Source organism: Erithacus rubecula (genome assembly GCF_903797595.1).
Source record: "Erithacus rubecula genome assembly, chromosome: 11".
NCBI lineage: Eukaryota > Metazoa > Chordata > Aves > Passeriformes > Muscicapidae > Erithacus > Erithacus rubecula.
In genome coordinates, this window is record NC_136663.1 from 6,681,711 (window position 1) to 6,700,778 (window position 19,068).

General features: G+C 36.7%; 1 protein-coding gene across 1 annotated transcript; it reads right to left on the reverse strand.

The window, feature by feature from the left end:
* Positions 1 to 122: 122 nt before the first annotated feature.
* Positions 123 to 19,061, reverse strand: CCDC39 (coiled-coil domain 39 molecular ruler complex subunit). Its single transcript, XM_079314837.1, has 20 exons — positions 18,848 to 19,061; positions 18,321 to 18,440; positions 17,194 to 17,340; positions 16,067 to 16,225; positions 15,085 to 15,177; positions 14,870 to 14,998; positions 14,148 to 14,339; positions 12,428 to 12,531; positions 11,974 to 12,106; positions 8,864 to 9,058; positions 8,023 to 8,187; positions 7,320 to 7,457; positions 5,832 to 6,040; positions 4,915 to 5,038; positions 3,575 to 3,734; positions 3,184 to 3,290; positions 1,759 to 1,899; positions 1,422 to 1,601; positions 1,132 to 1,214; positions 123 to 542 (listed from the first exon to the last, which is right to left on the reverse strand). The coding sequence occupies exons 1-20, from the start codon at positions 18,956 to 18,958 to the stop codon at positions 383 to 385; spliced, it is 2,850 nt and encodes a 949-aa protein (XP_079170963.1). The 5' UTR covers positions 18,959 to 19,061; the 3' UTR covers positions 123 to 382.
* Positions 19,062 to 19,068: the final 7 nt, after the last annotated feature.

The window sequence follows — 19,068 nt, forward strand, 5'->3', positions numbered from 1 at the left end:
CACTGTTACATACTCTGTGTACTCCATGGAACTCTGCTGTGTCTGTGAAGGCAAGTGTATTGCACATTCTCCAAGAGTAATGTTAAAAAAAAACCCAAATACCCAACTTGAAGTAGACAAGCAAGTTTTGCAACACCATTTATTGTCCAGTTAAGCTCAAGTGTGAGTCCTTGGTTTGAGCTTTGGTGGGGATTTGCTTTACAGGCGCTTGGAGGCAGCAGTTGTGTTGCTGAAGAAAAGGTTACATGGTTTACAGGGAGACTTGCAAAGGTGGGTGGCAGAACCACACAGTGACAATTGTACTTCAGCTGCAAGTTTTCCAGGTAACTCCATGGATGCAAAAATTAAGAAATCTCAACTAATGTAGCCTTCAAAAAATGACTTAAGACTTCTTGCGTTGAGAAATCCCAGCGGTGCTGCCTCTGCTGGCTGGCTGGGAGCCAAGAGCTGCTGCTTCCTCAGGGATGTGGGTAGGCAAGGTCAGCTCCACCACTTTGGCTAATGAAGCCTGACCAGAGGCTGAAGTTTTTCTACTGGAGAATCTGAAAGACAAAAATTTACTAATTGCAATATAGAAATCCCTGCATCTAAAACAGAGCTGCCAAGGGTGGCTCACAATGAAGCCATTCAGTTGCCATGTTCATTCCAGGTGAAACCCCCTAGAAGATCTCTGTAGCCACCACCACTAAACAGCTTCAGTAACCCGTGGATCATAATTGGGTCAGCACAGCACAGGCTCTAATTGAGCATACCTTGAACAGGGGAAGAAGGTGCCAGTAAAAGCATCAATATCTTCTATTTAATTATGAAGGGGTGTTCACACTACCAAGTGTAAAATGTTGCTTAAATTTGTGCTTTCATAGCATCAAACAGTAAACAAAAGTAAATGTAATTATTCTGTAATTATTGGGTTTTCTAAACTGATGGATGCTGAAGTAAAATTCTTTGTGTGCTATGAAAATGTAGTTAACTTAAAGGACAGAGTAAGGAGAAAGTTTTTGCAGTCTTCAGCAAAAAGACAATTGAGATGACCTTCAAGAGTAAAGAATTCTTTAGGTTAGGGACTAATTTTGCTGGTTTAAACTCGATCTTAGAAAAACCTCAAAGCAACCCAAGAGTATTAGAACTTACCTGGTAGCAGGTAATGAGCTCTGTGGGGACTGAGGAGTTTGATTTCCACTGGAAGAAGCAGTTGAAGGAAGCTCTAAATTGAACTAGAAAATTTGGAAAGAAAAAACAAGTTGACCTGATGGTTGTATAATAGGACTGGGGTATCAGGAGCATTTATAGTGCTCAGCATTTGAAGAGAAGTTGAAAGCAGGTGAACATTTCCCTGTTTTCACATACTGTGAGCTGTCCTTGAAAGACACTAATAGGCTAGAGCTCTCAAGATTTTTGTGGCAGTTAAGTGGAAAGCTCACCTTGTCAAAGTGCATTTGAAAGGCTGCAGTTAAACCAGGATTTGCTTCTAGAACATCAGCAATCACTTGGTTGATGGTTTTGTTCAAGCCTTTCAATTCACGAAGACGAATGTCTCTCTCTTCTAGTGTTTCTGTCCCACCTTGCCTCTGTGACTGAATTTCTCTGGATAGTTTGGAACACTTAACACAAATATTTTTAAAACATTATTCTTATGAAAATACAACACTTTTTCAGAAACCTGCTAAGTTAAAACCACAGAGTTTAACCCATAGAGCTTAACCCACATTACTGTCTATCGCTGTAAAGTTGGAAGTTCTCATCAATAAGCACACAAACCTGTTTTATAACTCTCTCTAGTTTTGGCTTCTGTTCTTCAATTTCTTTCTTCAGCTGCAAAATTACAGCTTGTTTTTCCTTCTTTTCCTCTTTGAAGAGGGCCTGCTGCTTCTGTATTACATCGAAGTGTTGTTGCATACTCTGCAATTCATTGGAACAGTAATATTAGTTTACAAAGCAGGTTTGGTAGCCTTTCACTTTTTGTACTTCTTGTCATTAACTACTTGTTTCTACATGTAGCTCAAGCAATTAGTGCTAATGTTTACTGGAAACTTTCTGCTAGTCCAACTGTTTGTTGGATACAGACCTGAGCAAAGGAATTTCCAGGTAATTTACATTTTTTAAAGGTACTGTTAATGAAGTAATAGGTATGTCTTTTTAAATGTATCTTAGTGGCCACAAACTGTTTACTTGGCACCTTAACAACTTACAAGTGCAAGCTATCTTAAAAAAAACCCCATTGTTATTTCCTGTGGGAAAAGAGGGATTCCTCTGACCTTTGGTATGAATAAAATCAGCTCTGTAAGGACAGCTGGGTTTTTTAATAAATAAATAAATGAAACTTAAAGAAATTAAAAGGCAGAAATTAGATTGCTGTAACACCTCATTATATCCCAGGACTTACTCCTTGATGAAGCTCTGTGTCCCTTTTCTTTACCTTAACGAAACAAGTAACATCTCTGAACTAAGAACTGTGTCCTAGGGTGGTAGAATAAGCAACAGGAATGCTTGTTAACTGTAGGTAGTGACTCAGGTCTTAGAGCAATCATATGGAATATGACCATGTGCCTTTGCTTTCTTCTGTCTAATAAAATTATAACTGAAATGTCAGAATTAAGTGTTGCTCTTTCTTAAGGTCCAAGTGATTTTTTGATTGTCAGGGGAACCATGAGTCAGTCCTTGCTATGGAGCCTGAAAACACCAGCTCTTGTTTGCCTGTATTTAGGGGTCAGCCTGCTAAATTGCAAGTCAGCTAATTTAATCCTGTTTAACTGAGGAACTCTCAGTGCTAATAAAACTGAATCTGTTCCAGGAAAATCCTGGGATGTAGATGCCAGAGGTCCCAAGGTGTGTGGATTTGAATCTGCAGTGCTGGAGAGGATGGTACAATAGTGCTGTGTGCTGCATGGGAACATAGCTGCTTTAGTGGCTGCCACAACAGCAGCTGTCAGTGCATGTGGGATTCTGAAACTTCTAGCTGTATGTGACTAAGCACCTGAAGTTTTGGTGTGATTCAAGAAAACTCAAATAATCACTCACTTTTTGAAAGGGGATGTTGTAGAGTGTTCTAAAAATCATATCTTAATAAAAGAGCAAAAAAAAAAAAAAAAGTACCATGGTTTCCTATTATTCATCTAGGATGGCTTGCATGGAGCTAACTACATGCTTTAGTCCTGTCTGACTGGAACTTTACTTGTATTTCACCTGGAGATTTTCCTGAAGTTCCTTGATCTTTCTTTGTTTGTGTCTGTATTTTTCATCAGCATCCCTTTTGTCCTCTTCTAGTTTCAATCTTTCCTGAAGTTCCTCACCTGTGATCCCAAACAATGAAGCATCATTAGTGCTGTGAATACAACTCAATTTCCACTTGAAAATAACTGCATTTCAGAATATTACTATACTGGTGTTGCCAGTATTTCAGTGCCTCAGGGTTTGAGGGGTTTTTAAATACTCTTCTACTAATTCCAAATCACTGTGAAAAAATAACTGACTTCATAAGGGAGAATTATTTAAGAGCTACTGGTTCTAGAGCCAGCAGAGGGCACAAAAGTTAAGTAATAAGTTCTATTTTCTACCCAATTTCTATTTCACATACTTGTCTCAGGGAGTATCTTGAAAGAGTTTTTGTAGTTTGTGTTCCAGCTTTTAAGTACACACAAACTGTTTTCCATAGCTGTGATTTCTTTTTGAGCTTTGCAGATCTTTGCATCCAAATCATCACCTTCTTGTTGAAGTGCTTCCTTTTCCTGTGCAGCCTGAAAACAAACCCAGTATTTTAGGTGACTGCAGACATACTGCAACTATTAAGATAATTACACAGAAAATATTTATTATATGACCATATTTAGGGGTTAAAACCACTTGAAACTGAGACTTGGGTGCCTATGGAACTGGAAGGAGAGTCATCTATAGTACTGAAGTTCTTTGAGGTGTTTCATCCACATGCATTTCATTTTGGGTACCTGCCTCTGCCTGAGCTCACTTAGTCCTGCCCAGCAGCATCTACACCCTGCACAGAGCAGTGTCTGTGCCTTGCACTGCATATGTGAATTACATCATGTGCTTCACCTTTGCTTCCTTCACTCAAAAAATCCAAGATTTGAGGTTGTACATCATATAACCACTGAGAGACTGTTAGAAATCATCCAATTTTGTAACTCCCCATTGATCTGACCAGTAGATTTAAGAAACAACCAGCAGGTGAAGTATTTTTCTATAGCCCCTTGGAATATCTGTTACAGTGAAAAATCGCCATAGGTGGAGAGGGTATTTTGTACACCCACAGTGTACACATGGCTTCTGCAGAGGGTCTTCTGCTGTCCTGGATCTCACAGTAGCACAAATACCATAATTAAGAAATTTAACTTTTAAGGGTAAGAAAAAGATGAATTTCAGAACCAAGCTCACAGCTGCAAGTGTGTTGATTTAACAGGAAATAAGAGAATTTGTGGAGATCAAAATAAACAGATTCTTGTTCAAGAACCAGAGTATTGCATTTTGGATAAAGACTGGTTTGTTTTTTTTCCAGTGCAAAGCTGAACTATACATAGGTGATTGGTAAGTGAAAGGGAAAAGAAGACATTCTTCAAGGTATGAACCCCATATGATAAAATGAATACCTGGAAATAACTCTGACAGTTAAGGTCTCATGTGAGACTCCAATAATGTTTCCAGTTCATAGTGGATTATCACTTGACCACTAATTCTTGTGTACTTGAAAATTAATGAGCACTGAAGTGAAGTTTTCAAACTACCCAGAATTAAGGCTCCACATAAATTCTTGGGAAATTATGGTATCATTTAAATAATCAGTGGTGTCAGATAACATAAAACAATTAGACTCAAAGTAGGCAGTAGGCAAGGAGGTTGTCTAAGAGCCCAGGGAAATCTGTAGCTTAAATAATTGAATTATAATGAATGATGTTGATAAAATACCTTAATTGCATAGTAGGCCTGACTTTTCATCTCCTCTCCCTCAGGTGGCATCATGGAAAGAGTAAACATTTCATATCTGCATTTCATTTTATCAATTTTCCATAGGCGATCTTGAAATTCAGCACTGATTTGTTTGGGGAGAAAATAAATGGATTGAGAAAGTGTTTGGCAGTGTTTTGTGGGCAGTTCTTGTTGCAGCAGGTTAAATTCCTGGTGTTATGCCAGCAGCCTCTACTAGGAATTGTGCTGCTTGCCACAGGTCTTGCTGGTTTTCTGTGTTCTCCCAGCCACAAATATCCCTTGTTCTGGTTACTTATGTGATTTTGCATCTCAAAGTGCAGTCAAATGTGCATATGTAATTATTAAGTTTTAATTCATTATATAGGATACATAAAGGAAAGCTGTTTAGTTAAAAAGAAGAAAAGGCCCAACCAAACAAAATACACCACAAAGCAAACCAGTTTTACTGTTTGAATCAAAGAAATTATGGTTTTATCAAGCAGCTGACAGTAAACTCTCTTTAAAAGCAACTCTTTCCATTTCATGTACTTTGCCATACCTCCAGACACATGGTTTCACATGTCCAGATTGTTTTGAAAGAGGCAGAGTCAGACACACAGTGTTTACTGTAAAAAGATGTCTGTGGTTGAGGTCTCCTCCCCCTTCTGCTGAGGTTCCTCACTCACAGCAAGGCCACAGACCCCTGTTCACCAAGGGGTTAAAGCTGCAGCCTGGCGATCACATATGGAGTCTCTTGCTGGCTTCAGCTGTCTTGGCATAAAACTTTGAGCAAGATTTATTTAATCTTCAGTTTCTCTAATAGTGAAGGTGGGTAAAATGCTTCTCTTTTTACTTAAGTCCCCATAGAAAATTTACTCAGTCAAAGCTACAGGTTTAATTTCTATAAGAACAGTTACCTCATGCGATGCCTTTCCTGATCCAGCAATCTTATCTGGGAATCCAGCATTGCCTTATGGATTCTGATTTCCTCCATTCTTTCTGCTATGGCTTTCTTTAACTCCAGTTGCTGTTTTTCCAGTGACAGAACCTTCTCTGCTTTATTACACAGAGTATTCTGAAGACGCTTCAGTTCCAGTTTTAAGAGATTATTTTCGACCATCATCTCCTAATAAGTGCCAAATGGTATCAAAATAAAAAATCATTGTTTTAATTAAGATTATTTTTCATTTAGTAAGTTAGTATTTATTCATTATTTTACCTTTAGTATGTATACAACAGCAAGACTAATTGTGCTCTTCATTTAAAAATCTTGTTATTTTCTCATTTGTCAACAGTCACAAAGGTGATTGTGATGGAGGTAGATTGTTTCCTGAATGGTTTTATACAAATTCATCAGACTTTCTGATTCAGGCTGAATTTTGTGTTATTAGACTTTTCTTTCTACAACTTTTTCAGTTTAGGTGGTTTCAAATAAAATAAGAGACCTTATAAGGAGATTTTTGGAGCAGTTAATATCTCACTCAAACCCTTAATTCTTGGAGTATATTCTAGATTCTGTAGGCCTGCAAATCATGTTGTTACATGAGCAAATTTTGTATATACCAAAGCTTATGAAAAGCAACAAGTGGTGAACTTTATTAGCATGCATTAAACCACTTCTTAAAATCTTGTATGACGCCAATCCCACCAATTTTTATCTGAGTGCTTTCAGGTCATCAGCTTTTCTTGTTCCCCTGAATTTCATGCCTCCAAGAAAGTTCCATATTTAGGGAGAGTTTTCATTGAGGAGGAAGTGCACCAGCTTTTCCCTGCTACTTAAACTCTGCTTTTTTCTACTATGTTAGTGCCTCCTTTAGGAAGGCTAAAGCTTACAGAAAAAAAAAAAAGTGCAATAATTGGAGGAGTGGGAACTGTATTTTTCTGCTTATCAAAATGTGAAGAAAGGATTTACACTTTGTTCCTAATTCCTTACATTGGAATATAAATGGATTCAAACCATCTGTTAGAAAAAAAATGCTTACATTTTAATAATAATACTGTGCCAAATTTATTAGTACCCATCACAGATTGAGAGTAAAAACTCAGTGTTATGTAAAGACATCCTTGAACAGTAAATATATTTTCTATTTTAAAGGTAATTGTTTCTCAGGGGAAAAAACCTCAACATCACTGACCTGGTGGATATTGTGCTATAACTAAAGTGGGATTAAATTGATAGTTCATCAAACTTTATGCTGTGTAGAGAGGAGAAGCAACACTTTGCCTACTAAGATGATAGTGATGAAGATAAGTTCAAAATTTGGGAAAGCAGCATAAATTAGAAAACTATAGCAAGTGTCCTCATGTATGGATGTAATGATGTTGCTTCCACTGATGGAAGGCAGATGACACCCTAAACAAACAAGAGTGTCCTCTATAAGTAAATTTGTAAGATAATACTGTACCTGCTTAATGTGTTTTGCTTTTCTTAATTCCTGAAGTGATCTCTCATTGAAAAGAGTTAGTTCTTCTATCTTCTCTACCATACTGCTTGTTTCTTCTCTTGTCTTATCAATTGTTCTCTTGGTGATTTGGATATCATTCTGTTTCAAAATAAGTTATATTGAACTTATTTCAGTAAACCAAAATTGCAACAAAAGTTATCAGTTAATTTTAAATGAGATGTATTTACGTCCTGGAACCAGGAACCATCATCATGACGTGTCCAATATGCTCCTCTGCAAACTGCATGGCATGACCTCATGCAGAGTGCTGCATGGGGGCTTAGAACAACTTTAAATGCAACTGTACTTACAAATTTATGAAAACTATAAAAGTAATAGCTTTACAAATCAGCTCTCTCCTATTTCTGCACGGGCCTAATGATAAACTCAGACATTTGCAAGCAGGCAGTCACATCTTGATGAAAGCTTAGCTTGACTTTCCAACACTCAGTGCTTGTCTTCATGTTAAGATGCATCACTTGGGCAGTAAAAATCTATTTTTCTGGAAATTATAGGGAATTTATGAAGTTTTCCACATGGGTTACACAAAGTTCAGATACCTTTTTAGTCTAATACTAACTTCTTGATTACTAAGACCAAATCTACTTGATTCACTGAGGTTTCTAAATGATATGCAGTCAAAATTATGTAATAAGCAAGTTACCTGAAGTTTCCTGTATAGTGACTGTAAAGCATCATATGCCTTTTTCTTTTCTTCTAAGGTTTTCTTAAGTCCAGCAACTTTTTCTTCCAAAACTTGTTTTTCATCAGCATTAATCTCCCCTTCTAACCGTGACAGCCGTCTCTGTACTTGCTGAATATAAAAATCCTGTTAAAATAAATTTGAAGAGAATTAATAGTCTGAGATAAGCAATAAACTTGGATCTAAATGTTGGCTTTAGGACAGTCACCCAATTAAGCTATTGTTTTTATAATAGTTTCTGGCTTTTAGACCTCATTAGCAAAATATCTTAGATGACTGATGAGCAGTGATGGTTTGGGGTAATCTTCTAGAAGAGTAACAAAGCACACTCAGCACAGGCTGCTGTAGGGAGGCTTACAATGGAGTTGCCATCTTGTTGCTACCAGTGGATGCTAATATAAAAGAGAAAATTTTCAAAGTGGTGCATAGGAAATATGCACATAATCCAATTAGTAAATAACAGGATTTTGGCATGTACCTCTTGTATTGCTTTAAAAATATACCCTGAGGTGTCTGTGGTTCAGAGGGATCAAAGTAAAGAATGGATTTTAGGAATTAGTGGGAAAAGCAGCAGATCCAAAAAATAATGAAACACACAAGTGCAAAATGTAGGTGATACTTTGGCAAGTTTCAGAGATTTCAATTTTATCTGTACATCTAGAAACAGAAATAAATGCAGACTTCAAATTATACTGCATAACATTTCCAAAAAGGAAAACTGTTAAAGACTACAGAATTCAAGCAATGTGCTATCAGTAGACTCAAGAAACAATCATAGTGTGAAAATACATTAACATTTTACCTGGTTATATATTAATTCTTGTTGTTTTAACAGATCTGTGTCAAGTTTGCGCAGTCGACTCTTGAGATTTTTAAGTGATTTTTGACCTCCCTCAATTTGTGCCAGAACAATCTTCTCCTTATCACTCTGTGCTTTTAACTCCTGATTCTTCTTGAAAAATAGGTCCTTTAACTGTCTCAATTCAGTTTCTTTTTCCTGGTGACAAATCGATCATTAAGTAGATTAATTGCAATTAATCTCATCAGAATTAACCTCTGAGAAATTATTTGTTTTTATTAATCATATATAGAAAAAATATTATTACTATATCCATTAATATGAACATGGAATTTTGTAAGTCTTCAAAATGGTTGGCAAAAAAAGTATTTGACTTAAAGAGAAAGTAATACTTTTTAATTAATTTTTTAAAAATAGAATCCTACACTACAATTACATGACTTTTCCCCCCCAGTTATAGGAAAGCTACTTTTTTCAGCCTTTTAGAAAACTAAATTCCTGTCATTCTTTTCAAAAAAACCTCCTTACTGCCTCCAGCATCTGTGAGTATTTGAGAAATATAATACAAGCTTTTCAACGGTTTATTAAATCTTGTAACGCTCTGTGCACATATATGTACGTTGTGTGGTTATCTGAGGTGGAATAATTCTGAAAAATTACACTTTCTAGAATCACTTCCTTTTTCTCAGAGCTAAGTTGCCATTAATACCTAAATCAGTGCAGGAAATGAGGTTTTAGTAGGATAAAAAACAATGCTGAACATTGCAGGTGACCCGAAATGGACTGAAAACAATGAAAATTGAGATTATTTTCTTTTTATAACCCTAATAAGAAAAACAATTTTATTCTTTCCCTCCCTCCTTCCACCTCTCCCACTCAAGTAGCCAAAGACCCTCCAAAGCTCAGGCCATTGAGCATGCCAGTTTCCTGTGAGGTGTATCCTAAAACAAGTGATGTGATTTCCCCTTTCTGTTCCAAAGCACTCCTTTACACTTAACTCAAGTCTGGTACAGAATTTGATGTGCATTTAAATTAATATGCAAAACACCTGAGAAGTCACTTTTCTACATAGATTAACAATGCGTTTATTCTGGATTTAATATTTTCTGGATTTAATATGTATTAATTTCTGGCTTAAATAATAGTGAAAGATAATTTAATTCCTTCTCTGGTTTGTAATCACATTGCACATTCTACCCAACAGAATTTTTTTTGTAGAACTTGCTGTAAGTGCAATTTCAAATTCAAAACTCTGGATGTAAAAGGCAAGTGTAAGTTTAATATGAAATCATTATGGACGTAGAACATGTCAGTGGGCTTTGGATCATGCTTGAACAAAGGAAATTTCTTCTGGAAGCAAACTGATTTTTAAGTATGTGCTAAATGCTGATCTGTATTTCTGAAGAAAATGACAATTCATCCACTGCCACTGGATCATGATTTGACCTTCACTTCCTGGTCTTCCCTGCATATCTAAATTAATCTATTTAACAGAAATTGTTGCTCTCCCTTTAAGTGAAGTTGTTAACAGTTATAAAATACTCAATAAGCCTCACTGTGCAACAGTGTTTTTCCACAAATTGAAGAAGTACCACAGAACTAGAGAGCAAAACACTGACATTTCATCCACATTGTTCCTGTAAATATCTCTTCACAGTAAATTAACAGATGCAGCAAATAGCCATGTGTGTCTAATAGTGATGGAAGGGAGGCTTCTGACTAATACATTACAGACATTGTTCAAGAACAGTTCATCCTAGCTAAAATATTTCCCTGCAGCTGTGGAGCTGCCAAGCTCAATGTCATCTTAGGTTATCTGCCACAGACACAGGGAAAGAAACCCTGCTAAGGCTTTTGCCACCCTGGAAACTGTCTTAAGGGGAAGCAAAGAAGGTTTTCACTTTAATGAAATGCTACACCATTACTTGTTTTCAAATTATCTGAAAAGCCAAAACAGTAAGGCCTATAATTTAAGAAATTCTCTATAAAGGAAAGATATCCTGTCTCTAGTTTTTGAAAGTATATTTAAAATGTGTGATTAATGCCTGTGGAGTTAAAAAGTTTGGAAAATGACATTCAATCTACTACAAAGCATTATTTCACATGCATGCTCTAGGAAACACTAACTAGAGAAGAAAAAGAAAGAGCATACAGTGGTATGAAAGAGCATACAGAGGTACAGCTTTGTTGTCAGTCATGTGGGACACCTGCTGTCACATTAATTTAACCTGGTCATTCTAGAGCAATAAAAGATTCAGCACATCCAATGCTCAGTTGCCCAGCAAAATGTAAAAGAATATTTCTGTCATGTTCAGCCAGAAGCTAAGTAGTGAAAATACTTTAAGAGAATTAGTAGCAAAGTGACAAAACAGTATAAGCATTTCCTGAAATGCAGGAAAGTTCAGAAGATTGCATTACAACACTGCATTTATTCAAAAGCTCTTTACAGCTAAGTAGATGATAATGAATTTTTTCCCTATACTTAATTTGCAACCTAAGTAGTGGGTTTTTAATTTTATAAAAGTATTATTAGGCATGTTAAAAAATGGTAACCTTATTATAACTTGTACATGCCACTTCCCAGATCAAAATCTTTATTCAGAAAATTAATCTAAAGTGAGCCACTAATTATTTAACAGTCCACATATGTAGTATATAGTAGAATAATATGTAGTAGAATTAAAATAATGAAGAGTAGACCAGGCCAGCCAAATTTGATTAAAAGATTTCTAAATATTTTTAAACTATTTGCCAAAATCACAGCTCTCTGCAAGTTTATAAATTTTGGTGGTGTTTTACTAGAGTCACAAAGTTTTTGGTGGCAGTGATACTGAAAAGTTATCCTGACAAGATTCTTAGTCTTTAAAAACCTTATTGATGGGTATCCTGAACACATACAGTTGGAATTAATAGGATCATTTTCCTCCAGGGTTTTCTCAGCACAGACACATCTACATGCACACTTATTTCAGTATTTAATGAAATAGTCACATCATATCAATACTTTCATTTCATTTTAATAGAAAATTTTTACATTTAAAAGATCATTTTAAAATATAAAGCTTGCAAATACAAACGAGTCCTCAATTCTAGAAACCACGAAACCATTTTACCTCAACACTTTTTTCTTCTTCTTTCAATATTTCTTCCAACCTTAAAGCTTTCTCATCTGCACTGAGTGTCTCCTCGATTGCAAGCTTCAGTTTATCAGAGAGATTTGCAGTTTTTTCATTAAGAAGTTTTAATCTAAACCAAATGACAGAAGTTAAATGGAGGTTGCCTAGACAATGCTGCCAAAAGGAAGCAGCAAATCTGACAGTAGTTGCCTCAGTCTAAACTTCAATTTATGATAAGCAAGGCCCCCCCTTTTTTTATCCACCCTTTAAAAACACGAATTACCACGAGTATTTTGCCTAAATTACCAAGTGCCAAAACTGTGCAGGACATGAAACAACCAGAAATTTAGAGATTTCAGTCATCATCATTATTTAAGGTTCCTTTCTATCTCAAGGATTGGGCTGTATTACTAATCCTTACAAATGTTATCTTTAAAGGTCTGTTTCTTACCTGGCTTGTTTTTCCTGAATGTCTTTCTTCAGATTGGCTATTTGTGTTCTTGAAGACTCTAGATCAGAAGCAGTTCTGTTCACAATGGCTTTCAAAGCCTGCAGCTAATAAATTAAAATATCGAGCAATTGAGCTCTTATTTGCTTTTACATTTAAGATATTTAAAATGATACTTTTCTATTTTTTGGAAATAAATTTCTTTAAACCACACTCTCCAAATGAGGAGTGCTGCAAATTCTGAGGCACTGGTAATTGGCCCAGCTAGTAAATTCAATAGACTAATTACATAGTATGAATACTGGCAAAAAAATAATAATAATTATGAACATAGAATGAATTATGGAGGTGCTATGAGCTGCAATTCTTGTCCAACAGCATCTGTATGAGTGGAACCATGGTTTTATAGGGCACAGCTGACTTTGATGAGGTTCTTTGTGAACATGGATAACCTTATACATCTAATAAACATTTCTATGTCAAACTTTGCTGGATACATAAAATCATTTTGATTAAGATATCGCTGTGACAAAAATACACAGATATTTAATTTGGCAGAAATACATTAAAGCATGCATTCATTAAATAGAATAGAAATACTTTACAATCAATAGCTCTTTCATCTTCACAGTATCGCTTAACAGAATAAATTTAATTGTTTTCACTTCCACAGATGAAGAAAACTGATCAAGGGCAGGTATAGCAGGCTTCTTAGAGGTCACAAGTTATTGGTTGAACTGTCTCCTTTCCTTGTTTCCCACATGCATCCCACAGATGTTCTAATAAGGGGAGACTATTCTATTATCATGGAGTATTAATTGTGAAAAACTTCAAGCAAGAATTTCACAGCTTGAGATGAAAACCGACCAATTCTACAAACCCTCAAGCTTGCATGAATTATAGCATGATCTAATAGCCTACACCTTGTTTGAGCTACCTCCAGTTTAATTAAGAGATCAGTCTATGAACCACCTGCTACAGAAAAGCTATCCAAAACTTACTGTAAAAGCAGATGCAGGGTTTTTCAAAAAATCACAGAGCTTGCTGAGTACCCCAGTGTTACCATTTTCTTGTTAAGAAAAAACTTAGATAAAACAAGTGTATCTCTTCTCAGCAGAGTCATGAAACTTCAAATACTTCTTAGAAATACTTCTACAGGCATTTAAGTAATTAAGCAGTGCAGCTCGTTCCCAGATCTAAGTGCACATTCAGTATGGCCAGGGTCAAGAATGACTTGTTCACAGGGCAGCCCTGTCCCAGTGCCTCTTGATTAGAAAGCCATGTGAAAGCACTGGGTATTCTCCCCAGGAATAGTAACCTGACTACCAGACCATCACCACACACTTCTGAGAGCAAGGGACAGGAATTGTTTGGAATCTGGAAGAGATTTCTTTCATCTTTATACAATACTGCAGTCTGTGGATGCTAATGGAAAGAAGCTTCCTGAGGCATCTAACAGTGTTAGACCATTTAAGAGAAAATTCATCCATTTTACACCAATACAACAGAGAACACATTTCAGTCTTTGCACCACTCTCAATGACAGGATTAAGTGGAGGGTTCAGACCGCGATAAACAGGAGTAGGCTGAGAAAAGCAACATTCTGAATTATTAAGAGCCTAGTACAAAACCAGAGAAAAGGAAATGCTATTGCTGTATTTCCTCCATCTGGTGCTCAGTTAGAGATTCAGTCTGTTTTCCTGAACTGTTTGGCCACCCTTACCTCATCCTGCAGCTGAGTCCTGCGAGTATCCTGAGCCTGGAACTCTTTTCGGAGGTTGTTTGCTTCCCGCTCAGCAGAGAAGATTTTCTTTTCATATTCCATATTATTAACAGTTTCATTTACCAAAAAGGCAGTCTTCTCTTTCAGCAACATTTCTTTGTTTCGGATCTCCTGCTTTATTTCTGCAATTAGCTAGCAGGATAAAAACTTTTTAGAATTTCTTGCATTAGTTGTGTTAGATTAATAAAGGGTACAGCCAGAAGATCAATTCCTATTATGATTACTATTTGCCTGAGACAGTCCAGTTATCATTCTTAAAATTACTTTAATCCATGGATTACACGTACATCATACCAAAAACTGGAAACTTCCAAAATATTCCAATAATTTAAAAACAAAAAGACACTGCAAACTCTTTGGGAAAGAAAATAATTCTTGATTGATTGATTGAATTGGGAAAAAAAGCTAAGCAAAACTTCAGGTAGGCTTGAAATAGATGAAGTTAAACAGGAAAATTACCAGCATTAGTGATGCTTACCTTACCTGACAGATTTATAGCTACTCAGGGAAAATTCTGCATTTTGAAAATTATTGTAAAACATTAGCTACCCAGAAAATTATACTGTAGTTGTGATGTTAAAAAAAAAAAAAAAAAAAAAAAAAAAAAAAATCCCACACATCAAACCCCAACCCTAGATATGGATCAGTTACAGCAGTTTTACCAAAGCACATTGATCAATCTCCTGATCCCTTTTTTGCATCTGATGAATTGCATTCTCCCACTGCCTGATGACTTCTTGCCTTTCTTGATGAACCCTGCGAAAATCTTCAGCTGCTCTGTCAAGCTCCATCTGCTTAAAAGAAAGCACCTCCATGTTTTCTGAAGTTAAAAATGTCACATATAAACAAGGGATCTTTGAGAACCTTAAGCACAAACCTGAGCTGTCATGGTTTCTGTAAGCTCATTGTCCAGAGCTCTGCGCTTCTGGTTTGCTTCCATGGTCAACTTTTCTATTTGAAGGGTTAATGTCTAAAATGAAAGGATATGAAAATATTTTAAAATTAAGTATTTCAAAATAAATAGATCACATTTTATAAATTCCTAAAGCCCTGCTGCAATCAAGGGTTAAATTACTGAGGCATCAATTTTTATTGTGCTTTAGAAAACCAAAAATTGACAAATTTTCAGTCAATACCAGTGGCCATAAGAACCAAACTGCAGCAAGGCCAAAGTAACCCTCCACTGTGTGTAATTGTGTGTGGTGTCCCTTTGCATGCAGCAGTGAAAGTTTTTCTGTAAACCAAAGTTTTTTGGTTAAGTATTTAATGAGTGAAAATCAAAATTCTACTCACCCTATTTAAAGGCTAAAAAGGGTAATAACCAGGATTATTAATCTCTACATTAATAATATACTTGGGAACTCACCCTTATAAATTCTGAACTTTTGACTGGAATTCCTCTTTCTACAGATATATATGCTTTTGTCTTCCATTATTCCAGGTAGCTTTACTGAAGAAGCTGTTATTTATTCTCAGCAATGTTAATAAACTCTAAAGGGAGATTCTATTCTATTTGCCCAAACTTGGTGTGAATTTTTGAACAAACTCCTCTTAATTCAATGCCACTGCTTTCTAGACTTTATTATCTATTTGTGCACCCTCTCAAAAAATTTAAACTTAAATCTAATCTGGATGAATAAGCAAATTAATGTCCTCAATTATGTCTCTCATTATTGTAAAACCTGTTCTCTCAACTTCAAAATGAGCCTCATATGGAACTGCTATTGTTGTGCTAAATGGAAACTAGTGTTATACAAAATCTTGTCTTCATTTTATCTGACTTGATAACATAACAAAGTTTTCAAGTGATAAAGTGGTTCTTTGTTAGATTTGTGAAAACTGCTGTCATTTCTACTTACTCCAAGTTTCCCCTCATCTTGCAGTGCATACTTCTGGATTACAACAGCATCGTTATCAGTACGATTGATTTCCTGTAGCCAGCTCTCCAGAAGTTCCTTATCCCAGTTCATCTGTTGCTTTAAGTTTTCCAGCTTCTTCGTGGTTTTATTTATAGTATTCTAATAAAAGAAGAGAAAAATAAAAGGTTCAATATCAAATGTCTAATATCCATTGAATAGTAATTGAAGCAACCAGTTCAAGCCATTGTAACAAGTCTACCCACATGTTGTCGACAGAATTGAGAGTTTTCTTTTTTCATTAATTGTGTTGTACTTGAGGAATCCTATTGGACATCCTGGTCTTAATGAAAATGCAAGACAGTAGGTTGCCACAAATTTAAAATGTAAATAATTTTAAGAAAAGTCAGCCTCTGGCAAGATATAACTGTCTTAAGAGTCTTTTTTCCATATAATAAACTGATTTGAGGCCTTCAAAGGTAAAGGTTCTCCCTCACTCATTAAGGCCCAGTTGTTAGACCTTATCCTACATATCAATTTTCAAATGTAACCTCTTCACCTGACTGAAAAGACTTTATCCTGCTACCCATTCTGAGAAACTGGAGATTACAAACAGACTTAGGAAGAAAAAGAATATTTTTTTAATGGAATTAAATAATCAATAGAAAAAGAAAGACAATTTCAAACCCAGAAGATCACCTGCAATTTAGTAGCATTAGATTATTTTGTAACTTGAACCAAATCTTTGATCTTGAAATCATGACCCAAATTTATTTTATGTAGAGAAGATTTGCCACCAACAATATGATTTGAAAACCATTAAGAAAATAACTGTGAGAATTTGAAATACAGTGATTTGGATGAGTAGCTGTGTATCTGGCATTAAGAACATAATTCTTTCAATATCTAATTAATATTTGCTATGTCTTGACCAGTCTATGCAGTAATATCCTCAGTGTCACTCTACTTGCCTACACAGGAAAAAGCCCATCCAGATGATCTACTACAGTTTATAAACTTTAATTATGATTAGCTATTATTGACTTCTACTACTAGCTGTATGTGCAAGTGAGGACAAGTCATAAAATTTTGCAGTATAGGTGTTCCCTTCCAAAAATGTCAAATCTTACTTCTTGAGTGTTTTTCTTTTGTCTCAAGGAAGCTATCTCATCTTTCAGTTGCTTAAGGTCGTTTTTGAGACGTCCAAATTCTCTCTCAGCAAGGGCTTTAAAGTGATGTTCAGTTTCAATTTCATTCTCTTTGGCTTTGTAAAGAGACTGCAGGATAATAAAGTTCAGTATTATACAAAAAACAAAAGGCATACATCAACAAACTTCTCTTTTGCATACAATTAAATCCCAAGTCAGAGATGCTGTGGTTTCATCATGCAAATGAAGGAATTTTCAGAGAAAATGTATCTCAAATACACATATTCCTATATGTATGTAGGTAAACATTGTATCAAGTATCCACAGATCAACCTTTTGTAGCCCTAAAAACTAAATTCTAAGATTTTTCACCCAAGATTCAGAATCCTAGCATTTCACCATCAAAATCTAAGTCTCTTGATCCCCAGTGACTTTACATCAAATCCAGAAAGCACAGCAAAAAATATATTTTATTGTTCTGTGCTGAGACAGATTTCCCCTGCTGGCCAGTAGCAGTATCTTTCCTTTAATTCAAATTAACACTTGAATCTGGCAAAAAAATTAAGAAGTTGATCAGATGCAGATTTTTTCAGCCAGGATATTTTATCTGAAAGGTATAAATCTTTATCTCAAGACTCTTTGGAAATATAAACCAGCCCTTTTGCTCAGTTAATTTGGAGTGTAAGTAAAGACTTAGATCTTGACCATGACTTCAGTTTTCATGTCTATGAATTAAGAATTAAGCATTTTGCAAATAATTCTTCACCATTGTAAATATTATTAATTTTTTCCCGCCTTACACTGGTATTTACTTTGACCTATTTTTTTTATTAACACCTACAAAAGTTCCCATTCAGGAAGAATTCTAAGATGCACCCTTCCTCGATATTACTACTTAGGTACAGTAACTTGAATTTGTGTGGTCTTAATAACCATCAAATAATATCACTGAGTTACACAGTTTATCTTTTGTTTCCCTTGGCAATCCTGGAATAAAGCCCTAACAAACCTCTAACAAAGCTGGTAAAATATACAGAGATAGCAGCCACAGAGAGATATTCGGGTTACAGATGTCTGACAAAACGGATCTGCTGGAGGTGGGGATTTACCTGAGAGAAGTTAATCTCTTGTGTCACATTTTTCAAATGAGATGTCATTGCTTCTATGCGCTCCTCAAAGTTGGTCAACTCATTCTGCAGCTTCTCTTTTTCCTTCTGCAACTTCTGCAGCTATTTAAGGGTTAGAATCGGCAAGTTAATGTTTGCGGTTGAGCGTTCATTACCCGCAACTACCTAGAAACAGTCATTGAAATTACTAATGAAAAAATAAGGCAAGAAGTAGCTGCTGCATTCCTCCAAAGCAGCGAAATGAGGGATTTCAGGAGAAAACCCGGAGCTTTGCTAAGGGAACGGAGACAACTCGCTCGGCTCCTCCTGCGGGGCTCGGGGGATGCGGGTGCGCGGGTCCCACGCTCCGAGCGGGGATCGCCCTCCGGATTCCCCGGGCAGCTCCGCGGAACCCGCTTCGATCATCCCTCCATCCCTCCCTCCATCCCTCCCTCCATCCCTCCCTCCATCCCCCCCGGCCCCGGGGAACGGCGGGCTCCTCTCCCTGCCGGCCGCGGCCCCGCGCTCACTTCGTCCTCCAGCGCCTTGTTCTCGGCGTTGGCCACGGGCACGGCGTAGCCAGGCTCCCACTGCAGCTCGGCCAGCACCGTGGCGGCGGAGGGGCTGCCCAGGCTCTCCATGGCCGCGGAGGGGCCCACAAGGGTCGGGCTGAGGCAGCGCCGCGGCTGAGGCGGCTCCGGGCGCTTGGCAACGGCGGCAACGGCGGCCCGGGCCGGGCGGGCCTCGGGTG

Coding starts and splice junctions, on each gene's coding strand:
- CCDC39 (XM_079314837.1), bottom strand. CDS start 18,958: ATGGAGAGCCTGGGCAGCCCCTCCGCCGCCACGGTGCTGGCCGAGCTG. Junction 3,735..4,914: donor AGGCCTACTATGCAATTAAG/GTATTTTATCAA, acceptor GTTTGTTTTCAG/GCTGCACAGGAAAAGGAAGC. Junction 1,900..3,183: donor AACTTCAGGAAAATCTCCAG/GTGAAATACAAG, acceptor AATGAATTGCAG/AGTATGCAACAACACTTCGA.